The 19,046-nt window shown below is 40.4% G+C and overlaps 2 protein-coding genes across 2 annotated transcripts; one reads left to right on the top strand and one right to left on the bottom strand.

Annotated features, from left to right (window-relative positions):
* The first annotated feature begins 3,254 nt into the window (after positions 1-3,254).
* On the top strand, positions 3,255-4,208 carry LOC133054486 (olfactory receptor 51G2-like). Its single transcript, XM_061139499.1, has one exon. It carries the CDS (start codon positions 3,255-3,257, stop codon positions 4,206-4,208), a length of 954 nt encoding a protein of 317 aa, XP_060995482.1.
* Positions 4,209-17,367: 13,159 nt separating this feature from the next.
* On the bottom strand, positions 17,368-18,315 carry LOC133054479 (olfactory receptor 52P1-like). Its single transcript, XM_061139491.1, has one exon. The coding sequence runs from the start codon at positions 18,313-18,315 to the stop codon at positions 17,368-17,370; it is 948 nt and encodes a 315-aa protein (XP_060995474.1).
* Between the last annotated feature and the right edge of the window lie 731 nt (positions 18,316-19,046).

The raw sequence follows: 19,046 nt of genomic DNA, 5'->3' as shown, positions 1-19,046 counted from the left end.
CCGGGTGCTTGTTACGTGACTGTGTTCACTTGGAGGAAGTTCATCAAGTTTTACATTTAGGCGATATCGACTTTTCTATGTGTATTTTATATTTCAATTAAAATGAGATTTTTTAAAATTAATTTTTGTTGGAATATAGTTGCTTTACAATTTTGTATTAGCTTCTACTGTGCAGCAAAATGAATCAGTTATATGTATATATATAAAGATATTTTAAGTATTATCAAATATGGTCAATTTGCTGAGTAGAAAGATACCTTATGAATAGTGTTTATGCTTAGGGGAGAGGTGACTGAATAGGCCAAAGACGTCAGAAGAACAGCATCCTTCCTCTTCCTCTTCTGGACCCAGTATAAAGATCTTACTTAGACCTGATCTTGCAGCATCAGGGACCAGTGAGGATCATTAAATAAGGTGATGATAGGAGATCTCTTCCTGAAACAGATCTGATCACTGTGTTTCCTCCCCAAGCATATGCTCATTTAAATGTCCATGCTTAGTATGCTGTAATGTTCTTTATCTTTCTGGCTTACTTCACTCTGTATAATGGGCTCCAGCTTCATCCATCTCATTAGGACTGGTTCAAATGAATTCTTTTTAATGGCTGAGTAATATTCCATGGTGTATATGTACCACAGCTTCCTTATCCATTCATCTGCTGATGGGCATCTAGGTTGCTTCCATGTCCTGGCTATTATAAACAGTGCTGCGATGAACATTGGGGTGCATGTGTCTCTTTCAGATCTGGTTTCCTCAGTGTGTATGCCCAGAAGTGGGATTGCTGGGTCATATGGCAGTTCTATTTCCAGTTTTTTAAGAAATCTCCACACTGTTTTCCATAGCGGCTGTACTAGTTTGCATTCCCACCAACAGTGTAAGAGGGTTCCCTTTTCTCCACACCCTCTCCAGCATTTATTGCTTGTAGACTTTTGGATAGCAGCCATCCTGACTGGCGTGTAATGGTACCTCATTGTGGTTTTGATTTGCATTTCTCTAATAATGAGTGATGTTGAGCATCTTTTCATGTGTTTGTTAGCCATCTGTATGTCTTCTTTGGAGAAATGTCTGTTTAGTTCTTTGGCCCATTCTTTGATTGGGTCATTTATTTTTCTGAAATTGAGCTGCAGGAGTTGCTTGTATATTTTTGAGATTAATCCTTTGTCTGTTTCTTCATTTGCTATTATTTTCTCCCAATCTGAGGGCTGTCTTTTCACCTTACTTATAGTTTCCTTTGTACTGCAAAAGCTTTTAAGTTTCATTAGGCATACTAGCATACTAACACATATATGTGGAATTTAGAAAGGTGATAACGATAACCCTATATGCAAAACAGAAAAAGAGACACAGAAATACAGAACAGACTTTTGAACTTTGTGGGAGAATGTGAGGGTGGGATATTTCAAAAGAACAGCATGTATACTATCTATGGTGAAACAGATCACCAGCCCAGGTGGGATGCATGAGACAAGTGCCTGGGCCTGGTGCACTGGGAGGACCCAGAGGAATCAGGTGGAGAGGGAGGTGGGAGGGGGGATCAGGATTGGGAATACATGTAAATCCATGGGTGATTCATATCAATGTATGACAAAACCCACTGGAAAAAATAAATAATAATATATAATAAATATATATATATATTTATTATATATATAAAAAATATAATAAATAAAATATAATAATAATAATAAAAAAATAGTAAACAGAAAAAAAAAAATAAATGTCCATGCTTTCCTTTCGTTTTCTTCAGTATTCTGATCATGATTTGAATGAAAATTTGGAAGGTGGATCAGAATACAGAAATACTGAAGAAAGTGGAATAGTTAGGAGGCTATAATAATATCTGGGGAAATGATGATGATTTTGGCTAGATTATTTTTTTTTTGGGATCTGAAAGGGGGAGATAGTTCAAAGATAATTGGTTTGGGGAGTGTATTATAAAGTAAAAAGAGATACTGAAGTTTTGTTTTGTTTTTTTTTTTTTCCTCCCTGGAGATTTCTAGGATAACAGGAGGGGAGGAAGACCCAATAGGTTTTGGAAGGTGAGTTCTGGGTGGAAAGAGGAATTATAGTTTCTGGTTCTGCAGGACATTCGATTCACAGGCATACCAATGCGAAAATACTTACTAGATAAATGGAGATACAGTCTTGTTGCAAAGGAAAGAAATGGGAAGCTTTGTAGCCCAAAAGTGTTACGTGAAGTAATGGGAAAAGATGTGCTTACACACCACACTCTGGGCTCCTTGCTTAATGTCATCAACTTTCTCTGCCTGGCTCTGTAGGTGTGCTCCTCAAGACCTGTCAGGTTCACCCTTCAGCTCTGGAGAACAAAGCACTTGGTCCTGTCATAACAGCTTTTATGGTAAGAGGGGATTAAAAAAAAAAAAGATATTTAAGGGAAGATGCCTTCTAATTAAGCCCATGGCCACAGGACTGTCTCCAAGGGTCGGAATAAAATGTGCAAGTTTAAGCAGCCCATGAGGTGGAAGTGGGATTGGGGAAGGAGTTTAACAAAGGTGAATCCATCTCATTTGCCATCTTGTTTACCAGATTTAGCTTTAAAGAACACTTGAATACTCCTTCTAGGTTAACCCATCTTCATGGAGGAGACATTTGTCACCACTGAGCACACTGGAAAGAACCTTTGGACCTCAAAGTCTTTTCCAGAAGAGAAACACAGAAAATGTTGGTTCCAGAACAAGAATTAGAGGAAAAAACAAACAGCTTTCTCAGAGGATGGTTTTGAAAATATTTCATGGGTTTGAATGTGTCCCTTTTGGTGTATTTGTATCTGTTAAGATAGGTCACACTATGGAAGACCTGCCTCTAAGAAATAGAAATGGAATCTAAACTGCTTGTTTCTAACAGCATACTAAATTCAAATACAAAATTATTCTCCTTTCTATATTATTTAGTCTGAGAATACACTTCAGATAGCTTTTGAGTATAGCTTAAGTGAAAAAGGAGGATGTTTAGGCCAAAAATATGATAGATATCCAGTGGCTAAAGCAATATGCAGAGATTAGCTCACAAAATTTATTCAGTATGACTTTATTCAGGGAGAAGATTAAATGATCCAGGAAACAGAGGGGAATGGAGCTCCTCAGAAGAATGAGGTTTCTCTCATGGCCTGAGAAACAGTGATGGGGCAACTCTTCTTTTCTAGCCCTTAGTTCTTGGTAGGGACTTTATAAGTGATAATCATAGGAATGAGTGCTTCTTCCTTGTAGGGTGGACCACTGCCTCGTGGAATCACTATGTTCTCCTGCAACACCAGCACTTCTGGTCATTCTACCTTCCTCCTCACTGGCTTCCCAGGTCTGGAAGCTTCTCACCATTGGGTTTCCATCCCCATCAATCTCATCTGTGTGGTTTCCATCCTGGGGAACAGTATCATCCTTTTCCTGATCAACACAGATCCAGCCTTACACGAACCCATGTACAGCTTCCTGTCCATGCTGGCAGCCTCTGATCTGGGCCTCTGTGCCTCCACCTTCCCCACCATGGTGCGGCTCTTCTGGCTGGGTGTTCGCGAGCTGCCCTTCGATCTCTGTGCGGCACAGATGTTCTTCATCCACGCCTTCACCTATGTGGAATCTGGGGTGCTGCTGGCCATGGCCTTTGATCGCTTTGTTGCCATCCGGGACCCTCTGCACTATGCCTCCATTCTTACCCACTCAGCCATGGCCAAAGTGGGGGCTGCCATCCTGGTGAGGGCCGTCCTGCTCAATCTCCCAGGACCCATCCTCCTGCGGTGTCTGCTCTTTCCCCAGGTCAGCGTACTCTCTCACTGCTACTGCCTGCACTGTGACCTTGTGGGACTGGCCTGCTCAGACACTCAGGTCAACAGCCTGGTTGGCCTGGTCTCCATCCTCGTCTCTTTGGGCTTTGACTCCTCCCTCATCATGCTCTCCTACGCCCTGATCCTACAGACTGTGCTGAGCATCGCCTCCCCTGGGGAACGATTAAAGGCACTCAACACCTGTGTCTCACACCTCTGCATTGTTCTCATCTTTTACTTGCCCAAACTGGGGCTGTCAGTTTTGCACCGAGTAGAGAAGCACAGCTACCCTGCTCTGGCAGTGCTCATGGCCAACCTGCACTTCTTGGTGCCACCTTTCATGAACCCCATTGTCTACTGCATCAAGTCTAAGCAGATCCGTCAGGGCCTCTTAAAGCACTTCCAGCAGAAAAGGGTTGATGTCTCTTAGAGCAGCAGAAGGATCTCGTGGTATGCAACCTCTGTGGGTCAACCTGGATCTTGGGGGAGGATTAGTGCTGTAGTTAATTTTTGAAGTTTCTGGATGGTTCAGATCTTACCACTGAGCCTTTTTGGGGTCACCATCAGCTTCTATAATTATAGTTTTGGGGGACTGAGATCATTGGAAAGCATATAGAAGTATCATCTTGATGATCCTCTTGTTGCTGTGATCAGAGTTGGAAGTATTTCAGACTCATGTATACCGTAACATCTCCTGGCCTGGGGGACTTAACCCCACCCACTGAGAGGATGTGTATGCATATCTGTTTGTATAGACACTTCTATTCATTTCCCCACCAGATTCCACCCTTCCCCCCCAATTCATTTCAAACCTTTGGAAAAGCTATATTCCTATTGTATTATTTATAATAAGGATATTATGTATAAGTATATTCTTTACCATCTGAGCCACCAGGGAAGCCTAAACTATATTCATCTGAATAATGATCTCCCACATTTAATATTAACCAACTCATATACCAAGAAACAGAAAAGGGGAGTGGTTGGTAGGAAATGCATAGGATAAACTGTACATGCTAAGTCCATCTATACCTATTTACACCTTAGGGAGTAGTAATTTTCTCTTGGTTCTCTTCATGTATGTTTCTGCTTTGAGCTAGAGAGAAAGTTTGGCACTGTTAAGCCCTAGAAGGCTGCTCACTGTCTGTTTAGATTTTATGATTAATTATTTGAAATAATGGTTAAATCCATTTTCTGAGCTTGCGTTAGAGCCCACATGAGAGAAGAGTCCAGATTTGGTGCTAGATTCCATGGTTTTAATTTTTAAGAAAACATTTCATCCAGGATTTGCAAAATCTCTATATTGCTAAAACTGCCAGCCCTGTTGGATATGATTTGTAGGGATGTAAGTATTAATTTCCACATTTATTCTGTTGTCACTCTTGGTAACTGCATGATAGGTGAGCCATTTCCATGCATGAGACAATGAAAGGAATTCCTGTAGCATTAACAGTGCCTATCTTTCAAGTCTTCATTATTTTTTTCCTTCCTTCCTGAGGGTATTTTTTTCCCTCCTTCCTTTCTTTTATTGATTCATTTTTAAAAAACCCACTTAATTATTGAGGTATGATTGACATATAAAAAGTTATGCATATTTAGTGTATACAACTTGAGTTTGGAGATAAGAGATCTGATCTGTACAGTATGGTGCCTATAGTTAACAATATTGTATTTTAAAAATTTTCTAAGAAAGTAGATCTTCTGTTCTTGGCAAATAAAAATGATAATAAATAAAAAGGCCAGAGGAAACTTTTGGAGGTGATGGATAGGCATATACTTAGATTGTGGTGATAGTTTCACCGAGCCCTTAATTTTATTGGTGTCTTCACTTGATATTTTTATATGTGAACCCGATCAGTCTGATTGAACACTTGTATCATAGGAGGCTGGGTAGGTTTGTGGCAATGCCCACCTTAGCCATTTGCCTTTATTTTTTTATTAAATTGAGGTATAGTTGATTTACAATGTTATGTTAATTTCTGATGTACAGCAAAGTGATTCAGTTTTTTGCTGTTCAATCACTCAGTCATGTTTGACTCTTTGAGACTTCATGGACTGCAGCACACCAGACTTCCCTGTTGTCACCAACTCCTGGAGCTTGCTCAAACTCATGTTCATTGAGTCGGTGATGCCATCCAACCAGCTCATCCTCTGTCTTCCCCTTCTCCTCCTGTCTTCAATCTTTCCCAGCATCAGGGTCTTTTCCAATGAGTCAGCTCTTCGCATTAGGTGGCCAAAGTCCAATACAGTATACTAACGCATATATATGGAATGTAGAAAGATGGTAACGATAACCCTATATGCAAGATAGAAAAAGAATTACAGATGTGTAGAACAGACTTTTGGACTCTGTGGGAGAAGGTGAGGGTGGAGTCATCTGAGAGAATAGCATTGAAACAGGTATATTATCAGTTGTGAAACAGATAGCCAGTTCAGGTTCAATGCATGAGACAAGTGCTCAGGGCTGGGGCACTAGGATGACCAAGAGGGATGGGATGGGGAGGGAGGTAGGAGGGGGGTTCAGGATGGGGAACAAATGTAAATCCATGGCTGATTCATGTCAATGTATGGCAAAAAACACTATAATATTGTAAAGTAATTAGCCTCCAGCTAATATAAATAAATGAAAAAAATGTAAAAAAAAAAATAAAGGAAATTACTTGAGTGGAAAAAAACAAAAAAAAGTGTTGGAGCTTTAGCATCAGTCCTTCTAATGACTATTCAGGGTTGATTTCCTTTAGGATTGACTGATTTGACCTCCTTGCTGTCCAAGGGTCTTCTCCAGCACTGAAGTTTGAAGGCATCAATTCTTTGACACAGTCTTTTTTATTGTCCAGCTCTCACATCTGTATATGATTACTGGAAAAAACCATAGTTTGACTATATGGACCTTTGTTGGCAAAGTAATGTCTCTGCTTTTTCACATGCTGTCTAGGTTTGTCATAACTTTTCTCCAAGGAGCAAGCGTCTTTTAATTTCATGGCTGCAAGTCACCACCTGCGGTGATTTTGGAACCCAAGAAAATTGTCTGTCACTGTTTCCTATGTTTCCCCATCTATTTGCCATGAAGTGATGGGATCAGATGCCATGATCTTTATTTTTTGTATGTTGAGTTTTTTCTTATTTTTTGTATGTTGAGTTTTAAGTCAGTTTTTCACCATCCTCTTTCATTTTCATGAAAATGAAAGTTGCTTAGTGGTGTCTGACTCTTTGCAACCTCATGGATTATACAGACCATGGAATTCTCCTGGCCAGAATGCTGGAGTGGGTAGCCCTTTCTTTCTCCAGGGGATCTTCCCAACCCAGGGATCAAGCCCAGGTGTCCTGCATTGCAGGTGGATTCTTTACCAGCTGAGCCACCTGTGGGTCGTCACTTTTATCAAGAGGCTCTTTAATTCTTCTTTGCTTTTTGCCATTACTTTTTTTTTTTTTGCCATTACTTTTTGCCATTTGGGGGTGTCATCTGCATATCTGAGATTATTGATATTTCTTCTGGCAATCTTGATTCCAGCTTGTGCTTCATCCAGTTGGGCATTTTGCATGATTACTCTGCATATAAGTTAAATAAACAGGGTGACAATATACAGACTTGACATATTTCTTTCCCAATTTTGAGCCAGTCTGTTGTTCCATGTCCTGTTCTAACTGTTGCTTCTTGAGCTGCATACGGGTTTCTCAAAAGGCAGGTAAAGTGGTCTTGGCATTCCCATCTCTCGAAGAATTTTCCACAGTTTGTTGTGATTCATTCAGTTTAGTCACTCAGTCGTGTCCGACTCTTTGCGACCCCATGGACTGCAGCACGCCAGGCCTCCCTGTCTATCACCAACTCCTGAAGTTGACTCAGACTCATGTCCATTGAGTTGGTGATGCCATCCAACCATCTCATCCTCTGTTGTCCCCTTCTCCTCCTGCCTTCGATCTTTCCCAGCATCGGGGTCTTTTCAAATGAATCAAGTCAGGTGGTGAAAGTGCATCAGGTGGTGAAAGTATTGGCATTTCAGCTTCAGCATCAGTCCTTCCAATGAATATTCAAGGTTGATTTCCTTTAGGATGGACTGGTTGGATCTCCTTGCAGTCCAAGGGACTCTCAAGAGTCTTCTCCAACACCACAGTTCAAAAGCATCAATTCTTTGGTGCTCAGCTTTCCTTATAATCCAACTCTCACATCCATACATGGCTACTGGAAAAACTATAGCTTTGACTAGATGGACCTTTGTTAGCAAAGTAATGTCTCTGCTTTTTAATATGCTGTCTAGGTTGGTCATAGCTTTTCTTCCAAGGAGCAAGCATCTTTTAATTTCATGGCTGCAGTCACCACCTGCAGTGACTTTGGAGTCCCCCAAAATAAAGTCTCTCACTGTTTCCATTGTTTCCCCATCTATATACCATGAAGTGATGGGACTAGATGACATGATCTTAGTTTTCTGAATGTTGAGTTTTAAGCCAACTTTTTCAGTCTCCTCTTTTACTTTCACCAAGAAGCTCTTTAGTTCTTCTTGATTTCTGCCATAAAGGGTGGTGTGAGCCATTAGGCAAAGGCTTTAGCATAGTCAATGAAGCAGATGTTTTTTTCTGGAATTCTCTTGCTTTATCTATGATCCAACTGATGTTGACAATTTGATCTCTGGTTCTTCTGCCTATTCTAAATCCAGCTTGTATATCTGAAGTTCTCAGATCACATACTGTTGAAGCCTAGCTTGAAGGATTTTGAGCATTACTTTGCTAGTATGTGAAATGATTGCAATTGTGCAGTAGTTTGAACATCCCTTGGCATTGCCCTTCTTTGGGATTGGTTGTACATACATACCTTTTATTTCCTATTCTTTTCCAGTGGAATTTATTACAAGATATTGAATATAGTATGCTGTATAGTAGGACCTTGTTGTTTATCTAGTTTGAAACTCATTCTTTATCCTCCGAATTTATCCCTCCACCCCATCCCCCTTTGGTAACCATATTTGTTTACTATGTCTTTGAGTCTCTTTCTATTTTATGAATAAATTCATTTGTATTGCATTTTTACATTCAACATATAACTTATATCATATGTTATTTTTCTTCATCTGAATTACTTTATTAGTATGATAATCTCTAGGTCCATTCATGTTGCTGCAAATGGCATTATTTCATTACTTTTAATGGCTGAAAAGTATTCCTCTGTGTGTGTGTGTGTGTGTGTGTATACCACATCTTTATCCATTCATATGTTGATGAACATTTAGTTTGCTTCCATATCTTGGCTATTTTAAATAGTGCTGCAATAAACATTATGGTGCATGTATCTTTTTGAATTAGACTTTTTTCTGGATATAATGCCCATGGATGGAATTGTTGGATCATATGGCAACTGCATCTGTAGTTTTTTTAAGAAATATTCATAACATTCTCTATTGTCGCTGCATCAATTTACATGCCACCAGCAGTGTAGGAGATTTCCCTTTTCTCCATACCTTCTCCAGCGTTTATCGTTTATAGATGTTTTGATGGTAGCCACTCTGACCCATATGAGGTGACACTTCATTGCATGATCTTGTTGGTGGGAGTACCCTAGACTGCAGGTTATTTCCTTTCAGGACTTGAATATATTTTGTCACTCACTGTGGCCTGCAGTGTTTCTGTAGAGAAATTAGTTGAGCTAAGTCTTTTTCTCTTGCTGCCTTCAGAATCTTCTCTTTATCTTTCACTTTTGCCACTTTAATTATAATATATCTTGGTGTAGGTTTGTTTGGGTTCATCTTATTTGGGACCCTCTGTCCTTCCTGTACTTAAATATCTGTTTCCTTCCTTAGTTTGGGGAATTTTTCAGCTATAATTTTTTCAGATACATTTTCAATCCTCCTTTTCTCTTTCTTCTCGTGGGATTCCTATTATGAGTATATTGTCTCAGTTTATATTGTGCCATAGAGCTCATATATTGCTTTCATTTGCTTTTCTGTCTGCTCTTCTTATTGGATGATTTCCATATTCTGTCTTTCGGATCCCTTACTCATTCTTCTGCATTATTTAGTTTGTTATTTATTGCTTTTAACTTGACTTTTGTCTTGGAAAATGAACCTTCTAATTGGCTCCTCTTTATAATTTCTAGTTCCTTGTTACAGTGATCCACATTTCTATCAAAAGTCTTTCTTAATTCCTTCAGTATTTTAATTATCTCTTTTTTGAACTCAGAATCTGGTAGCCTGGAGAGATCTGTTTCATTGTTCTTTCAGGAAATGTCACTTATTTTTTTTAGTTGGGAGTGGTTCCTTTTCTTCATTTTAGTTTTATTTCTCTGACTATCAGTTTGGGAGAAACAATGATCTACTGTGGTCTTGAAGGGCTGTTTTTATATGAGAGTGTCCCTGTGTAGCCTGTATAAGCCTGATACTTTTGTTACGAGGGCTGTTTTTAGTATGGTTGTCTGCCATATCTTTCCTCAGTGTGTGCTGGTCATTATCCTCTTGATAGGGATTCCAATTGGTGTTGTGGTGACAAGAGACTGCTCTGGAGGTTGGGTGGGGCCTCCTTTTTGCTCTGTGGTTGTAACAGCCCTATGGGGGGGCAGAGTCTGCTCCCATTGTTGGAGGAGAAGCCCCCAGACCCATTTCTGAGCTGCAGTGTAATGCTGGCTGGACTGTAATATTTTGCTGGGAGAGGAGCACCTAAGTACCCCTTCACAGGAGTTGTCCATCTGGAGGTGCTCTCTTTGGCGTCACCTGTTACCTGTTTTGTGGGCTCACAAGTACACTGTTGTTGCTATTACTCTCATACCTGCCTCAACCTGGCAGCACAATCAATTACCCTGGACATCCCTCAGGAGCTGTGCTCACAATGCCACTGGTGCATATCCGCCAGTGCACATCTGCTGAAGTCAGGCATTGGGACCTGACGGATTCATGCACTGGAGCTACAGAATCAGCCCAGACCCAGCCCTGTCTCTGCATGTGCGTGCCTATAAAGCCTGCAGCTGCTCACGCCAGACCCACCCCAGTCTCAGGAGCCTCAGTGATCTGCTTGGATGTCCCCTAGGCACTGAGCTCATAGAGACCCCTGTGGAATAAACCCGCCAAGCAACACAGCTGTGCAGACACACACAACTTCAGGAGTGGACATCCCTGGGTCTCTGCACTGAAGTCCCAGTTTCAGCACCCGGCCCCTTTGTGCATCAGCAGATCTATGTCTCAGCCTGGGGAGTGCGGTGAGGTGCCTACGACCATCTATGCTGGTCTCTCTCTGTTCTGCCTGCCTCAAGCCAGTTGCCACACTCTCCTCTGAATCTCTAATGCACTCTCTTTATCCCAGCTGATCTAGCCAGTGAAGGCAGTTTCTAGGAGACATTCTCTTCCACAGCTCCCTCCCAGAGGTGCAGGTCCTTTTCCCATTTCTTTTTCTTTCTTTTGTTCTGCTTGTTATGATCCTTCCTGCAGCTTCAGTTGTATAAGATCGGCTGGTGTTCAGTAGGTATTCTGTGAGAATTGTTCCATGTGTAGATGTATTTTGATGTATCTATGGGAAGAGGTGAGCTCTATGTTCTCTTCATCACTTTCATCTGTCTCCCCTATACACACTTTTATTTCATCAATTTCTTTTTTTCTTTACAGTCTTTTCCTCTTCTGACTTTGTACCCTGGGTGGCTCAGGGTCTGTATACCAATCTTATGACTTTGCAAGCTATCTTCATTCTTGGAAAAACTCAATGGAAGTTGTTACAACCCAGTTCACAAGGACATTCTTCTGGTTCCAGCCACCAAGATATCTAGTGTCTTCTGACATGAGATGGCTGAGGCAGTCATCTTACAGTCATTCCTTGCTTCAAAGTATATATTAGTGTCAGTCACTTGTTTAAGCCCGTCTAATCACTCATTTCACAGAGAAGGCAATGGCAATCCATTCCAGTACTCTTGCCTGGAAAATCCCATGGATGGAGGAGCCTGGTAGGCTGCAGTCCATGGGGTCACTAAGAGTCCAACATGACTGAGCAACTTCACTTTCACTTTTCACTTTCATGCATTGGAGAAGATAATGGCAACCTACTCCAGTGTTCTTGCCTGGAGAATCCCAGGGATGGGGGAGCCTGGTTGGCTGCCGTCTATGGGGTCACACAGAGTTGGACACGACTGAAGCGACTTAGCAGCAGCAATCACTCATTTTAATAAGATATGATGTTAGCCCCTGGCCTATTGGATTTACAAAAAAGAGAAAAGTGGTGTAGTGAGAAAGTCTTGGATTCCTAATATTGCTGGGAGAATGCTTAAAAAGTGGGTGTCAGAAAGGATAAAGGGACCAAAAGGGCCAGAAAACTGACCCTCAGATGAAGGAAAGTGGTGGACCTGAGAAGATGAGACAAAGGAGCAGTACATGTGACGAGGGATCAGCTGGAGAAGAAGAAAGGGGAGAGCGCAATGATCCTGGCCACTGAAAGAGAAGAGCAGATTAAACCCAGAGTAAACAGAAGAATGGAAATAAAAAAGAGCAAAAATCAATGAAAGAAAAAGCAAACAATAAAGAAAAATAAACAAATCTACAAATTGGTTCTAAAAATTAATAAAATTGATACATTTCTCTCCCTTGCCCCCCACCCCCACTGGCATGATAGAACAGGGCAAACTCACACAAATAACCTATATCAGAAATAAAAGTGACAGGTACAGAACTGAGAGAATAAGAGGAAGTTATAAGCAATTTTGTAATATATTAGTATATTATTTTGACAATTATATTATTTTGGTAATTTAGGGAAAATTGGAGAGCTTGTGAAAACAGAAAATCTGAATATACCTATATTTATGAAAAATTGAATGTAAAATAACAAAACAAAAAGAGAAATGTGAGATCCAGATGTTTCCTGTGGAAGTCTATCAAATATTTTAGGAATAAATAAAATAAATATTACATTTTCCAAAAATAAAGCAGTAAGGAATACTTTCTAATATGTTTATGAGGCAAGAAAAACCCTGATATAAAAACCTGATAAGGAAATTATAAGAAAGAAAATTATAAGATAAATATCTATTATGAACATTGATACAATATTTTTATCAAAATATTAGCTCTAGTAATATACAAATATGATAATACATCATGACCAAGTGGGGTGTATTCCAGGAATGCAAGGTAGTTTGACATTTAAAGAGAAGTCAATATAGTATACCCCATTAACAGAATGAAGGGGAAAAACTACATGATTACCTAATTATATAAAGAAAAGTTAATTTATTAAACTCAGTACCATTTGGATAAAAACTTTCAACAATTGGTAAAGGGTACACTATAAAAAGCCTATAGTTAACATGATGATGAAAGATTGAATGCTTCCTGTGATTAGAGACAAGGCAAGGATGCTTGCCTTACTAATTCTATTGAACATTATGTTTGAGGTTCTAATCAGGACATTAAGATCAGAGAAAGAAATAAGATTCATTAATCAAAACCATAGCAATAATCTTTACAGAAATTAAAACATGGATTCTAAAATATAGGAATGCAAAGGACATAGAATAATAAGAACCGGTGCCGAAGTACAGTGTTGAATGACTTACACTACTTCATTTTGAGACTCATTATAAAGTTATCATTAATAAAGCAATATAGTATTGATGGAGAAGGAAATGGCAACCCACTCCAGTATTCTTGCCTGGAGAATCCTGTGGACAGAGGAGCTTGGTGGGCTGCTGTCCATGGGGTCACACAGAGTCGGACACGACTGAAGCGACTTAGCATGCATGCATGCATAGTATTGATGTACTTGATATATTTGATTCCATAAAAAAAATTACAGAGGTCTTTACTTACTTGGTGTAGATTGGAACTACAGAGCTATAACTCTAGAGTTGCAGTTTTATAGAGCAAACACTAACCATGCTGGAACTATCTTTCAAGAAAGGATTCTAGAAAGCTATAACTAAAACTCTGAAAAAGGAAGGGAAAAAGCACTAGAGATGCTGAAAGAGGGCTATTTGATTTACATCTACAAAGTGCTGAAACAAGTCATCCATACAACAGTATCTCATTGAAAACCATGAGCATCATGAACTCTTTTGTCACTGATATCTTTGACAGTATCACAGGGAGACATTGCGCTTGGCCCATTACAATAAGGGTTCAATAATTACTTCTAGGGAGATCCAGATGGCCATGCACCCGCTGCTGCCTGGGGAGCTGGCCAAGAACACCATATTCAAGGGCACCAAGGCCATCAACAAGTCCACTAGCTCCACCTAAATATCTTTGTACTTAACCCAAATGCTCTTTTCAGGACCTTAAAAAAATAATTAAAAAAAATCTAGAAATACATTCACATATAAAGAACTACCTGATTTTTGATAAAGTTGCCTAGGAAATTCAATTTGCAAGAAATGCCTTTTAGACAAATAATGCTGGAATAGCGGGATATCCATATATGAAAAAATAAATCTTGACTTCTACTTCGCATCATACACAATTATTATTTGTGTTGGAAGACAGACATAAAATTAAAAGCTAAATCTATAAAACAGAATATAAAAATTGATTGTTTTGACTTTATCACAACTAAAATTTTTTTTTCATTAAAACAGACCAGTAAGAAAATCAAATGGCAAGACACAAAATTGGAAAAAATATTTTCACCGTGTATGTAAGACAACTTGTATTCAGAATACATAAATAGCTAGTACAAATCAATAACAAAGCAAAAAATTTGATTAAAATGGACAAAAGATTTTAACAAACATGTCACAGAAGGTGTATGCATGAACAGTAAATGCACAAAAAGTTGCTCAACATCATTAGGCATCAGAAAAATGCAAATTAAAACCACAACTTTCTACCATATGTGTATTAGAATGGATAAAATTAAAAAAAAGAATGACAGTATCAAGAGTTGACTAGGATGTGGAGCAAATAGGAACTGTTACACATGGCTAGTGAGAGTGTAAAATGATATAATTACTTTGGAAAACCATTTGGTGGGTTTTATTAACCATACACTAACCTTTATTTTTATTGACATATAGTATATTATATTAACTTCAGGTGTACAATGTAGTAATTCAGTATTTTCATAGACTATACTCCATTGAAAGTTATTACAAAATAATCACTATATCTCCTTGTGCTGTATACTGTATCCTTGTTGCTTATTTATTTTGTACATCACATTGAAAGTTATTACAAAATAATCACTATATCTCCTTGTGCTGTATAATATATCCTTGTTGCTTATTTATTTTGTACATCATAGTTTGTATCTCTTAATTCCAAACTGTTATTTTGCCCCTCCCATATAACCTAGAATTTCCTCTCCTAGGTGAAGAAATGTTCATAGCAGCTTTATTCATCATAGCCAAATATAGGATATAACCTAATATCTAAAAACAAATAGCTAAACTTTGGTATATTCAGACAATGAAATGCTTCTTAACAGTAAAAAAGTATTCACAAAACACAAATGAATCTCAAACACATAATGCTGAGCCAAGAGTACATACTGTGTCAGTTTAATCCAAGGTAATAAAAATCAAACAGTTGTCTCAATGCGAGAGCAGGCGTATGGCTTGGAAGGAGCACAAAGGAACTTTCTGGGGTTATGAAAATATTCTGTATCTCATTTAAGGTGATGGTTATCCTGATAGTTATCCATTTGTCAGAAATCATCAGACTATACACTTAATATGTGTACTTCATTTAGGTAAATTATACCTCATCAAAAAAAAAATGGTTTGGGAAAAATAAATCTAACCATAACCAGTGTAGTCCCAAATAGGATGGAGTTGATTCTCTTGACTTCCCTCATAGTTTGAATGAAATATTCTGGAGATTAGATTTTATTGGTCAGTTTGAGGTCTCTGATTGGCAAATTAAAACTATCAATTTCATGTGTGCTGAGCCCTGGAGTGAAGGAAGGATTATGGTAACATGAAAGTCACTGGGAGTATAGAGGGGGATTTTGCTGAGGTCTCATAATAAAGTTGTCAGAGATTTTATCTTCCTGAATCACCATTACATCTCAAAGCCTCTGGAATAGTGTTTGGCATGTTGCATGTTCTCAGAAGTGTCAGTGATTTAGAGAAAGAATTATCCCCTCACTCCTAGATTAAGCCTTATTAGATTCTTGGTCATTGGGCCTAGATTTATAAGAACTCACCTGGTGAAGAGTAAAGAGCAAGGGATTTGGAATTAGAAAGATCTGGGTTTGATTTCTGGCTCTAATATTTACTTGCTTCTTGGATAAGTTACTGCCTTCCTAACCTTCCACCTCTGTCTCCATAGTGTGTGTGGTTAATCACATGTTCCCATCAGATGGTTCTGAGACTACAGTAAGTTGATGCACATCCTCTTGGTGCACTGCAGTGTTGAGCTAATCTGTTGCTGCTTCTGGATATAGTTCTGGGGACGTAGGTCACCCTGAACCTGCTAGAGAAGCTTTCCTATGTAAATTCTTTCCTAGCTTATTAATATGCTTTACCGGGGCATATTATCAATCTGCCTGCTGATTCTGAGCAGGGAGGCAGACCCAGAGCCCCTGAGAACTTTGGACCCTAAGGGGCCTTCTAGTTGCAGCCATCACTATCATTTTTGTAAACCTGCTCAGGAGGTCCCATTGGATTGCCTCTCCAAACAAGACGCGTGATCTCCTTAAACCTTTGCGATTTAGTGATAGCTCCATGGAGTTACTCCCAGGGAACAGAAAGAAAGACTAAGGATGTTCAGACTTGACATTATCCAACCTGAGACTTTGTTCCCACATCTTACATCTGGCAGGGCCTTTCCTATCCATGCAGAGATGAGTTGGGCCCAGAGAACTCATTCCCCCTGATTAAGTTAGGTGTCCTTACTTAGTACCCACAGTCCCTCTGGGTAATAATCATATTAGTGTTATTTGGATTAGCTGTTCTCGCCTCACAGGTATGTTTCCTCTAATAGACAGCAGTCATCGTGAGGGGACTTTTGACCTAATCAAGGCCGTACCCTAGATTTTAGCAAGATATTTGGCTCATAGCATGTTCAGTGAAAAAATAAAAGCTCTCATCTTTCAGAGAACCTTCCTAGATTGGCAGTAATATTGTTACTTAGTCCTCTGTTCAATGGACGGTTTGCCCTTGATTCTTCTTTGCTATTGTTGTTGTCCCTTTGGCCCACTGCTGACTGCTCTGCCTCTGTGTTTTTCTGCCCCTCTAAATTCTGTGTGTTTCTCCCATCAGATTTAATGTTCACCAAGGGAGGTATTCACATATCCCTATCAGAGTAGGAACACCTGACTATGGATGAAGGTTATTTCCCCTTGTCAGACCTCTAGTCATATCTTTCTCACTTTATCAAGGTCTTCTGGAAGGCAGGAACCATGTCAGAAAAGCAGAGTGGGATTCCCTGGGAGGCCGTCTTCTGCTTGGTAACCATGTTTCCCGTTGCACAGAGGCTTCCAGGGCATTGTAACCACAACCACATCACAAGTGGGAAACACCTGATGGTTCTTCTCCCATCCTGCCTGTGCTGTGCCTCCTTATCAAAGGAAGGATATCTTTGAATGTAGGTTTCTGTCTCTCCATCATGCTGGGAACCACTGATCTCTTAAGACATTACCCAAAGGCTAAGGGAAGAATAGGATAGGGTCTCCGGGTGGGGTTGAAGACTTTATGACTGGACAACACTCTGCTTCAGCAGTTGGAGGGCCCCATCCCGGATCTGCTTGGTCTTCATGCCATAGATGAGGGGATTGAGCATGGGTGGCATGACAAGGTAGAGGTCAGCCAAGAGGATGTGGATGTGCCGGGGCACATGCTGGCCAAAGCGCTGAGTGTAGAACGAGAAGAGTCCCGGTGTATAGAACAGAAGGATGACGCCCAGGTGGGAGCCACAAGTGCCAAAGGTCTTAGCCCTTGCTTCCTTGGAGGCGAGGCCTAGCACAGCCCGGAGGATGAGTGCATAGGATATAGCAATGCAGATGGAGTCAGTACCCACCACCAATGTGGCAGCGGTGATGCCATAGATGTTGTTTGGCTGTGTGCCCCCACATGCCAGCTTCACCACAGCCATGTGCTCACAGTAGGAGTGGGCCACCACTCGGCCACAGTAGCTCAGTCTTGCCAGTAAGCAGGTGAGTGGGGTCATGAGTCCCAAGCCACGAAACACAGCAGCAGCCCCCATCTTGCCCACAGCCTCCAGGGGCAGCAGTGACCCATAATGCAGGGGCCGGCAGATGGCCAAGTAGCGGTCAAAGGCCATTGCTAGCAAGATGCCAGATTCTACAGCTGAGAAGCCATGGATGAAGAACATCTGGGTGGCACAGGCCCCAAAGGCAATCTCAGCAGCATTTGCCCAAAAGAGTGCAAGGAGCTTGGGCACAGTGGAGGTGCAGAGCACCAGATCGATGATGGACAGCATGCATAGGAACAGGTACATGGGCTGGTGCAGCTCAGGCTCCGAGAACACCACCAACAGCACTGCCGTGTTGCCGAGTACTGCCAGGGTGTACATGGAGCAGAATGGAAATGCAAGCCAAAAGTGGGAGGCCTCCAGGCCAGGAATTCCCATGAGCAGGAAGGAGGTTGGATTCTGCTGGCTGTGGTTTGTGAATTTCATGGCTAAGTCAAGGTAGGGTGGGTAGAGAAATTATTTTCTTGATCTGAACTCTAGGAAGTGCTGAAAGATGAAGCATTTGGGATGCATCCTTATGCTATGACTGAAACAGAAATGGCAGCAGGAAATATTTGAGTTAGATATCATGAAAAATATCCAGTGTGAGAAGATTATAGAGTGCTGGGAAATGATGCAAGGCAAGAGGTGAAGTTATCATAATCAGGATTCATTCAAAGGAGCCCTTTCCTCTAATGTCTGATTTGATAATGTCTATCTTAGAGGTTGAAGGGTGAGTGGAATGGGTGTAGAACCCTCTTCATGGTGAAGATGAGCAGCTAGAAACTCTTATAGTTTCTTTCTTTTCCTGCCTGTGAATCATCTTCTGCCTATACTCTGCCTTTATCCACCTACTTACTCTGAGTCATCTGCCTGGGTGACAATATATATATAAGGGTAATGTCATGGTCAAATGAATCAGATGTGGTTACTTTTCATGATGGGAAGATCAGGACTGAAGGGAAGAGAAGGGAGAGCAAGGAAATCATCAATGGATTTTTCCATCCATTGAGCCTATGATTACTCACAGATAAGGCTCAATATCTGGGTTGAGGGGACTTCCCTGGCAGCCCAGTGGTTAAGACTCCATGCTTCCAATGTAAGAGGTACAGGTTTGATCTCTGATAAGGGAACTAAGATCCCATGTGCTGTGTGGCCCCACCAAAAATTTTTTTAAA

This window comes from Dama dama, chromosome 1, assembly GCF_033118175.1.
Source record: "Dama dama isolate Ldn47 chromosome 1, ASM3311817v1, whole genome shotgun sequence".
NCBI classification, from domain to species: Eukaryota; Metazoa; Chordata; class Mammalia; order Artiodactyla; family Cervidae; genus Dama; species Dama dama.
The sequence above is the reverse complement of the archived record's forward strand: the minus strand, read 5'-3'. Positions and strand labels throughout refer to the sequence as shown.